The sequence below is a fragment of the Sinocyclocheilus anshuiensis genome, unplaced genomic scaffold (assembly GCF_001515605.1).
Source record: "Sinocyclocheilus anshuiensis isolate Anshui unplaced genomic scaffold, SAMN03320099.WGS_v1.1 scaffold185, whole genome shotgun sequence".
NCBI classification, from domain to species: Eukaryota; Metazoa; Chordata; class Actinopteri; order Cypriniformes; family Cyprinidae; genus Sinocyclocheilus; species Sinocyclocheilus anshuiensis.
In genome coordinates this window covers 1,472,169-1,482,672 of record NW_015539887.1, presented here as the reverse complement: position 1 = coordinate 1,482,672, position 10,504 = coordinate 1,472,169, and the positions used below count along the sequence as shown (strand labels likewise).

At 36.4% G+C, this 10,504-nt stretch overlaps 1 protein-coding gene across 1 annotated transcript in view; it reads right to left on the bottom strand.

The window, feature by feature from the left end:
- Positions 1-8,794, bottom strand: part of LOC107685550 (dynein heavy chain 11, axonemal) — an 80,958-nt gene extending 72,164 nt beyond the window's left edge. Inside the window, exons 1-15 of the mRNA XM_016482173.1 lie at positions 8,465-8,794; positions 8,214-8,357; positions 7,450-7,646; positions 6,619-6,808; positions 6,439-6,538; positions 6,098-6,309; positions 4,884-5,117; positions 4,578-4,745; positions 2,973-3,089; positions 2,566-2,703; positions 2,366-2,490; positions 2,081-2,276; positions 1,845-1,949; positions 1,358-1,753; positions 946-1,278 (exon numbers count right to left, since the gene is read on the bottom strand). Coding sequence (XP_016337659.1) covers positions 946-1,278; positions 1,358-1,753; positions 1,845-1,949; positions 2,081-2,276; positions 2,366-2,490; positions 2,566-2,703; positions 2,973-3,089; positions 4,578-4,745; positions 4,884-5,117; positions 6,098-6,309; positions 6,439-6,538; positions 6,619-6,808; positions 7,450-7,646; positions 8,214-8,357; positions 8,465-8,680 — 2,871 coding nt within the window. The 5' untranslated portion in view covers positions 8,681-8,794. The remainder of the gene's footprint in view (positions 1-945; positions 1,279-1,357; positions 1,754-1,844; positions 1,950-2,080; positions 2,277-2,365; positions 2,491-2,565; positions 2,704-2,972; positions 3,090-4,577; positions 4,746-4,883; positions 5,118-6,097; positions 6,310-6,438; positions 6,539-6,618; positions 6,809-7,449; positions 7,647-8,213; positions 8,358-8,464) is intronic.
- Between the last annotated feature and the right edge of the window lie 1,710 nt (positions 8,795-10,504).

Below are 10,504 nucleotides of genomic sequence, written 5' to 3'. Positions count from 1 at the left end.
TAAGGCAGATCAGCTTTTTGTTTGTTTTGGTCCGCCAAAGAAAGGATCTCCGGCGACCAAGCAGACTATGAGTAGGTAGGTGGTCGAGGCCATCTCACTAGCCTACGAGTCCTCTGGCCTCCCGTCATCTATGGGGGTCAGAGCGCACTCGACCAGGAGTATGGCGGCCTCCAAGGCTTTCAACTTGGGTGTGGCCTTGCAGGACATTTGTGCTGCGGCAGGCTGGTCCTCTCCGCACACTTTTGTCCGTTTTTACAACCTAGACCTGGCATCTACCCAGGTTCCCAAGTTCTCTCTTCGTGATGTGCTCGCAAGATACACACACAGGCAGGGACTTGGTAGTATGGCGCAGTGGGTATTCTCGTTGCCAAAGCGATTTCGACGCAGCTCGAGTTCCTGAAGGGGAACGTCTCTAGGTTACGTATGTAACCATGGTTCCCCGAGGGAACGAGACGCTGCGTCTCTTTGTCATACTCCCTGCATCCCTCAGGCGCTACTTCATCGAAGCTGGTTTGCGCTCTGCCGGATGCGCTTTTATACTTTCTGGTGCTTACGTCACCCCGCTCGTGACGTCTCGCTACTCCATTGGACTGATTTGACACGTGCTTCAGAACGCGGTCACGCAGGGGCGTTCCCAAAGCGATTTCGACGCAGCGTCTCATTCCCTCGGGGAACCATGGTTACATACGTAACCTAGAGATGATTTTTGGCATAAAAGAAAAATCAATAATTTTGACCCATACAATGTATTTTTGGCTATTGCTACAAATATACCCCAGCGACTTAAGACTGGTTTTGTGGTCTAAGGTCACATTTTGGATAAAAGTGTCTGCTAAATGCACAAAAATATATATATTTCCAGGTATCAATTTTATTTTGAATCGCATATTTTCAATGTGACCTCAGATATTTGGAAGCCACTCTAAATTCATTAACTGTGAATACCTGGTAGTCCTCCACACTTAGGTGAGGTGCCACCCTCTTCACCTGAGCAGACATCTTGAACACAACTCCTAGTAATTCTTCCACCAATTCATAAAGTCCATCGCCACCATCTCGATCCAGAGACGGTTTAAACTTAATCTCGGATCCCATCAGTAGCATTTGAGCCTCAAACAAGGGAGCCTGCCTCACTGACCCCTCCATATTCTCAATGAAAAACTCCAGAGAAGTTGAGACAGCACTGAAAAACCCCTCCACCACCATGTCATCTACATACTCCAAGTAGGCCTTCCATGCATCTGAAGAACTATCCGCTGCAAAAAGGATCACGTTCTCCTGGGAAAGAAACAAGAAAACATGAATGTTATAGAAATATGGTGTAGCAAAAAGAATCTATAAAAAGACGCTCCCTCACCTGTAACAAGTTATGGATAATTTCTCCATCTTTTCTGAGATTGCTGTAGCATTTTGCCATTGTTCCTGCTTTATCATCCAGTTGTAGTGACGATTCTTTCTTATGGTCTTTTCTGCAGAACATTGGCTGTTTGCTCCATCCATTCATCAGAACTTCCATCATCTCAATATTGTCTTTAGTTGTTTGCAGTCTTCTCTCCAGCCGGTAGACAGTGTCCTTCAGTGTGCAGATGTAGTTCCAGCAGTTCTGGTCTTGCCATGTAAGCTCAGTTTCTGCTAGATGGATTTGCCGGTCAACAGTCTCCATCTCCTCTTTCATAAGAGGAGCATCCACTTCAAGAGTTGTCTGTTTCACCTTGTTATACCACTGCACCAGTAAATGTAGGCTCCCAAGGTTCTAATGGAGATCAGGTAAAATACTCATTTTCATGCCATAGAATATAAAAACCCAATTTAACTGATACCAAACAAACTAAGCATTTCCTAACCTTAAAGAACATCTTTCTATTTTCATACACCTTCATAGCAGCAGAAGGGATGTTCATCTGATTAAGGATTTCCAGGTGTTTCACGTCCTTGAGCACAGCAATCAGCTAAGGTGAAAAAGTTCAGTATTATGCAAATGAATACACTGACAGATTCCTCAAAATTAGTCGCTTTAACAATTTAAATATATGCCTTATGCTGTTATAGATTTTAAACACACTACATTTATGTTCTTCACCTCTTGATTGACGTTTACTGACAGCAGGTCAGTGCTGGGATCTCTTTTGATTAGGGGCTGATCCAGGTTCATCTGGCAGACCTGGTTAATATTGCCACACCAGCTCAAATAGACCTGATTCTCATACTCATCTAAATGAGAGGACATCTCCAGGTACTTATGATAGACCAGTTCCATTTCCGCTCCTTCGATACTCCTGTAATATAAATGAACCATCATCTTTCATTATTTGCATTAAAGAAAAGACAAAACTGTAACAATCGGAATAGAATTTAAAACACTTACATATCCAGAACAAACTGAAAGTTGTTCCAAGGGATTTGAATTCTGTCTCTAAGCATTTTTGCCCACTTCAGACAACCTGTCATAGCAGGCATGTTCTTGCTCAAATGCAGTTTGTTCATCTTTTTCTGGAATTAAATGAGGAATTAAACAAGGCCCTCTTTGTACAAAAACAAAAATCTGTTGAAAAACAACTACTTTACCTGCTCAAGATGAAAATCAAACAGGTGTTTGCATCTGTCCAGCTCATCTGCAAAAAGCTGAATCACTTTGGAGAAATTAGGAATAAACGTTTCCTTTATGATGTCTCTTTCCAAAAGGGGTTTGAGCACAGCGACCAGCTTCAAACATACAGATTAAAAGGTTATATAGGTTTGGCTATTTTACAGTGCCTTGTGAAAGTATTCATACCCCTTCATTTTTTTTCTAATTTTGTTATGTTGCAGCCTTATGTTAAACTGCTTTAAATAACTTCTATTTTAAATACAACAAAATGTGTAAAAAAATAAAAATAAATAAATTAAAATGAGGGGGTATGAATACTTTTGCAAGGCACTGTATGCTTTTTCCGATTCATTTGAACTAAATCTGTCTCACCAGAATTGCTTACTTTGAAAACTGATTCCAATCCTGAACAATCTTGAAAGGCAAGGCACAAAATACTGGACAGCTGTCGATCAAAGTCTGCAACTCTTTCTTGGAAACTTGAAAAGTCTTTTTCGAAATCCTTTACACAAAATGTAAAATTTAAGAAAATCAATTATTTAAAATGTGTTTCCTAAGTTAAATACTGAATATAATATTCTATCCTGGTCAAAAAAGTTTTAACAATTCATATAAAGTATAATTAATTCCTTAACAATCATGTGTATTAGATTGTACATTAAGTAACAATGTGTTGAACAATATAGGCTGACATTTAAATAATACAAAATGTAAAATTTAAGAAAATCAATTATTTAAAATGTGTTTCATAAGTTAAATACTGAATATAATATTATATCCTGGTCAAAAAAGTTTTAACAATTCATATAAAGTATAATTAATTCCTTTACAATCATGTGTATTAGATTGTACATTAAGTAACAATGTGCTGAACAATATAGGCTGATATTTAAATAATTTTTCATATTGACATATTAGGTTTTAACCATTACTATAAAGGTGTTACCAAAAACGTTTAGGCCTACATGACAAACAGAACAAAAATTAGGATTTATGGGAACAATTAAGCCTTTGAGAAGGTTGCCAAATATCAGGCATGTTGTATCCAAACATACCCTATATTTACAAGAAAGCCCCAGGAACTCCATAAAAAACTGAACTATAGCAACTATAAAAAACAGTGAGAGTTATATCTGCTATTGTACCAAACACTCATATACCACATTATCTACACTGTGACATATTCAGTGAGGCATTATTATCATATTATCAGACATCAAGTTGTTTAAAGTGCCCCTATTATGGGTTATGAAAGGTTCATATTTTGCTTTAGGGAGTCCCCAACAACAGGTTGACATGCATGCAAGGTCAAAAAACTTTCATTTTCTTATAATATGCATTTATTTTTTTACCTTATTTGCTCAACGACTCCCAAACGATTCGCTCAATGATTCATTTTTCTAAACCCCTCCTTTGCGTGACACTAATCTGCAGTGATTGGTCCGATTGGTCAATTTCATTTCCATTTCATCATGCCTGTAATGCCTGATAAAGCAGGGTTTGTGAGGCAGTGCTGCTTTGTGTGCAGCGTTACCGGGGAAACAGCTATTTTACCGCTCCAAAAGCGGCACCTATAGTGGCAAAGAATGAATTTGCATTTTCATTCAAACCAACGCGAGAAGTCAAGTTTTCCCAGGTCTGCGCACACAACAAGTGGGTGGGCAATATGCTAATGTTTCATGCTGACGTCAACATGAAACGGCTTGGGATTCGTTTTAAAAATGACTCGTTGAAATGATTCAGAGTCGACTCTTTCTTTTGAGAGACAATAACTTTATATACAGTGCACTTTCAGATTTAAAACTTTGCAGGATGCTTTCATTCACTTAGAGCTATGTTACACACTGCATGAAAGGTAATTTTCAAAAATCCATAATAGGGGCACTTTAAGCTACCATTAAAAATATGTGTTTCTATATGACTTGCTGTTATCTTATGGCTGATTCTAATATATCCCAAGCAAGAAATACACTCCATGATGTAACCATACCAGAGAAGTCAAATCGAGTGGATTGTATTCTTGATCCTTTATGGCTTTGCAAAGCTGAAGAAACTCTGCATATATTCGAGAGACCTGCTCAGTGTAAACCCTTCCTCTGTGACCTCCAAAAACCAGCTTCTCCAACCTTTGGAACTCCAGCATAGTGGAGAAAAAGGCCTGGAAAACAATCATTTTCAAAATGTTACGGTCTCACAAAAATGTAAGTAAAAAGAACATTATTACTCACATAAATAAAACTGAATTGTGGCTGAAAGTGAAAGTGTATATGATCCCTTCAAAAGATGTACTACTTACCTTCAACTGTAAAACACGAGCCAAGAAGCCATCAAATCGTGTAAAAACAAGAGCTGAAGGGAAATCCCAGCACTTTGGTGTACAATAATGACTGGCCAACGCAGCCACCTTCTGTCTGTATGTCTTGAATGTTTCCCTGACACACCTGAAAACTCCCATCACAGTCTGTAACTTCTCCAAACCATCTTCAGTCTCTGCTCTCAGCAGCTGCTCTGCACGGAGATATGAAGTGGCCTAGATGGAGCAAAGATTGACGTTTTGGTTACAAGAACAAAATTTTTATCTCTATTCTAATTCTACTCTGCATTTCCCTGAATAGAACTTACAATTAATACATGGCTGCTCTCCCAAATAGATAAATAGTAAAAGATTTTTAATTGATTGATTCATGGTTAAATTGCGCATAGGACTGCCCATACGGTGAACAAAAATAGCAATAAAATAAAATAAATAAATATATATATATTTTAAAATTGAAAAAATATTTCATGTCAACCTTCAAATAATAACATTCATATAACATATTGAAATATATTTAAAAATGTATTTCAGGAGCAAGAAAACACAAACAAGACATACAAAATAATGCCCAAATATATATATATATATTTAAGCACATTTATTTTGAAACATATTTTAGCAAATATATTTTTGGACATTTTTTTGTATATTTTGAAATCTATTTAAAACATATTTTACTAATATATTTTGGGGGGTATGGGTGTCCATGACAAAAGGAAAGGAAAGACGAGATAAAAATCTAGTTCCAGGAAATGTATTTTTTGTATTCATGTTGATTTTATATGATTGAATGACTCTTTAGTCATGTGGTGTAACCATCAAGTAAAATGTACTACATAAAACTATGTAAAATGTATGTTTTTCTTACACCTTGAATACATGTGTGTACACATCGTAGTCATTATTTTCAAATGTTTCGTTTAAATTTTTTTTTCCAAATATCATGAATTATTAATTCAGAAATATAATTTCATTTTTGGAGGAGTCGCTCCACATGACGTTTTACAACCTAAACTAACCTTGCCTTGTCATAAAAGGCTACATTATCTGTTATCTTAAGAGACTTGTTCACCTTGACACAGTTATGAGCGGGTTTCTGCATGTTCGTCGCACCACATGACTGATTTGGCAACCGAACATTTTCAAATAACACGCACTAAGCATAAATTAGAAGATTGTCACATATGTCACACCTGCCGAATGAAAAGGTTGCAGAGCTCCTGCAGCAGAGCAACGATGCGAGCAGGTGAACGATAGAATGAACAGTGAGTCCAGACCAGAAATATAAGATGAAAGACTGGTGGAATGAGTGTATGGAAGGATGAGAACTCATCCTCCTCCAGTTGAGACAGCAATGATCTAAGAGGTTGAAGGTGAAGATCTATAGCTCTGGCTTCCTGCAAAGCTGAGAGACAAATACACATAAATGATAACTAGGCAAAATATGAACAGAATGGTATTATGTAGTAGGAAGAACAGTATAAAACTCAACTGTATTATTAATCAAATGTATTGGGAAAATCACGTGCCTTACCATCAAAAACAGCTTCTGTCAGAGCTTTGAATGATGGGAAATAACTGCTGTCTATAATTTCCAGAATCCTCATCATTTTCTGAACACAAGGATTCTGTAGCTGAGATTTACAAAGATTTAGTACATTATAAAACCTTTCTGCTTGCTTATACACCATGAAATGTTTGTTTCTGGACGAACCTGTTCATGAATACTCTGTATGTTCGTTTTCCTGGATCTCCAGTAGTCAAGTTCAGCTTTTGGTCCAGGGTTCAATCCTGTCACAATCAAGTCAGCAGAATCTGCTCTTAAGACTTTATGGATCATGTGCATCCAGCTGATGACCATGGACTCAATTGCATGTATCATGGCTCTGTTGCGACTGTCTTGCCTTGTTTGAAAATTAGAAATTGATTGTTGTTTTAGTCAAAACGAAGACACTTCATGCTTTTTAATCTTACTCTATGAGGATTAATAAGCGAGTCAGACTACAAGACAATAACCAGAAAAAATACAACATATTAGTTCATCTTAAATCAAAACTAAGATTTTAGACAGAATTAGGTTTTTAGAATTAGTGTTTGAAAGTCTGATTTAGTTTGGTTGGTAAGATTTTTTTTTAATGTTTTTGAAAGTCTCTTATGCTAGCCAAGGCTGTGTTTATTTAATTAAAAATACATTAAAAAAACAGTAATATTGTAAAACATTATTACAATTTAAAATAATTGTTTTCTATTTTAATATATTTTAACATGATTTATTTATTCCTTTTATGTCATATCTGAATTTTCAGCATGCAGTACTTAAGTGCTCAAGAAACATTTTTTTATTATCAATGTTAATAATATTTATCATTACATTTTATCTTATATTTTATATATGAAAACGCACATCTTTACTGCCACTTTTGATCAATTCGTTGCATCCTTGCTATATAAAAGTAGAAATATCTTCTTAAAAAAAACGTACTGACTCCAAACCATTGAATGGTTTTGTATATTATTCCCAAACAAACAAATAAAACATTCATACAGTGTGATCGTTGTCTCTTGACACAGCTCTATCCATTCTCTGATGGCAGGAACAGGAAGGACGGTTTTGCCATTATACTGTCCCCTCACCACGGTGACCTTGCTTTGCAAATTTTCTATGTGTTGCGTCACATCCTGTGATATTATATTCGGCCACATTTGGTGATTCTTCTTGTTCAACAGAAGCGGCAGACAGACCTTGAAGCAAAATATTGACAAATTTTACAGGCATTTGTACAGGATGATGACCAAGGACTCAACTGCATGCATAACACCAGTGTTTAACACTGTAAATTATATATGTTCAAATTGTATACTTCTATTCACTTCTGTGGCAGGAACAGGAAGGACGGTTTTGCCATTATACTGTCCCCTCACCACGGTGACCTTGCTTTGCAAATTTTCTATGTGTTGCGTCACATCCTGTGATATTATATTCGGCCACATTTGGTGATTCTTCTTGTTCAACAGAAGCGGCAGACAGACCTTGAAGCAAAATATTGACAAATTTTACAGACAGTTGTACAGGATGATGACCAAGGACTCAACTGCATGCATAACACCAGTGTTTAACACTGTAAATTATATGTTCAAATTGTATACTTCTATTCACTTCAGCTCAATAAAGAAAAGAAAAGAAAAGAAAAGAAAAGAAAAGAAAAGGTGGGCGTTCCTGCTAATATTCAGTTTCGTTGTGTATTTTATTTACTTTTTTGACAGCAAATCAAACAGTTGTGGACTTTGGAGTCTATAAGTGTTCATTACCTTCTCCATGGTGTCTAACAGCTGTGGCAGAAAGGAGGGTGACAGCACCCCAAAGAGTAAAGAACTCCTACAGGTTTCTGGCAGGACGGGGGAATTTCCTTTTCTGAGAATGTAAACTTTCTTGTCTTTAGAGAGATTACAAACCTAAAGTGTACACATAAAACAACGGGTTATTGTTGCTGTGGTGGTCTATGATTTTGCATGCATTCAACAGGCCTATATGTAAACACAAGGCCTTTTTGCTCACTTACCTCTGGAGAAACAGTTGGAGCATTGGACGCTGTCACGCTGAAAAATAACAGTCTAATACGCGCTTCGAAGAACGTTGTAAAAAGCATTTTATTTTTTTCAACATTGACAAATTTTTCCCACGCATCAGTTTTGAGTTTGAGCATCCGGCAGAGTATCTCGCCTAAATACTGCACCCTAGGGTCTTCGGAAAACGCTGTTTCTTCCTCTTCTGACATGTTTGATGTCCTTGTGGAACAGACGCAAACTGTCCAAAACTTAAAAGAAACGTGGAACGCAATCAGTGCCACATGTTTACATATTGCGCGCTCGGCTTCGTGCACGCTGAAGAGATTTCATTCAGAGAAAGTGCAAAAAGGGGCGGTTCAGCGTCCAGTTGCCTTGGTTTCCATCCAACATGCTACATGTACCCCTCCACCCAGGCCAGATACTATTGGAGTCATGACCAAAATGTTTGTTCCACCTGTCAACAGCAGCGATTAAATTAATAAAGTCAATTTTACTTAGTAGGAGACCAAACTCGCACGCTTTAATGTTCACAAAGGATGTTTTATGCAGGATCATGCCCAGTGTTATCGAGCTATATATATATGTGTGTGTGTGTGTGTGTGTGTGTGTCACTTGTATTTGTAAAACTTGTATAAAAATAAAGTAAACAAAGTTAGTTTTTTTATTGTAAAAATGCAGAAAGTTTTCTGTGAGGGGTAGGGTTAGGGGTAAGGGTGGGTTTAGGTTAAAAAATAGAAGTCTATGTGATGTCCCCATTTAGATAGCTAAGTAAGTGTGTGTGTGTGTGTGTGTGTGTGTGTGTGTGTGTGTGAAAACGTACCAGGTTGGTATAGTATATTCGTGAGGTGCAAACATACCAAACATCACATCACAAAATCCACTTCTCCCTCTTTTTGCTGGGCCCCTTTCTTAGAGAACTATAGTTTCAATCAAATCCAGACAGGTCAATATGGGATGACCATAGCAAAAAAGACAATTTTGTTGATGTGGAACAAAGAGTTTGCACCTAAATTTGAGACGTGGTTTACAGAGCTCAGTGTGTTACATATATGGAAAAGATTAGATATGAGATTGCAGGTAAACTAAAGAGATTTGTGCAGATCTGGAAGTCCTTCTTTTAATATTTGGAAGGTGACCAAGGATAACTGAATTTAAACTTCTTCTTTAAGTGGTGTGGTTAAGTTGATCAAATATATTAGTGTGTAACAATTTAACTTTTTCCATAATTGGGTATTTATTGGTATTGGTATTGGAATATTAAAAAAAAAAAAATCTTAATGATTCTGTGTGTATACGTAGATATGTCTGTATATGTTTTTGTATAAGTACACAATATGAACGGTGTTTGTTTATGGAGGTGTATATGTATTTAATTGTACTATATGTGGGTTTATTTTTATTTATTTATTTTTTTCTTTCAACTTCCTTCGATTTGCTGGCATGGGGGTTGGGGGTTTGTTCTCTAAAATGTGAAAAGCTTTAAATAAAATATTTTTAAAAATCCACTTACTAATGCTTGTGCTGTGGTCTTAAAAATGGACAGATTTTTCATTCATGAAGTTCTTAATGACATGGCAAAAATGACAACATCTACTGTATCTCAAATCACCAAAGCAGTGAAAACATTTCAAGGTCATCGAGATTGTGATGAAAATTAACTAATATGAATTACATTCTTAAAACCTGTTTTTCTGATTTCATCCAATAAATTATGATGAATATTATGATGAAATGAACTGTACTGCACAACCAGAATGACCCAACTAATGATGCATTTATTGTGAGATTCTTGAGAATTTGTATTGTGACATTCTAAATATTTCAAACTGATATTGTCAAGAATTGATAGAATAGCATTATAAAAATAATAATAATAAAAAAACCATTAGACATAAAAATAAAACTCCACAACTGAGGATTAGATGCACATTTGATGTTAAATTCTTACTGTATATGTCTCACTTACACGCTTCCACTGTTGCACAATTGAAGGTTGTGTAACTGTGAGGTGCATTAAAATGAATTCTTCAGAA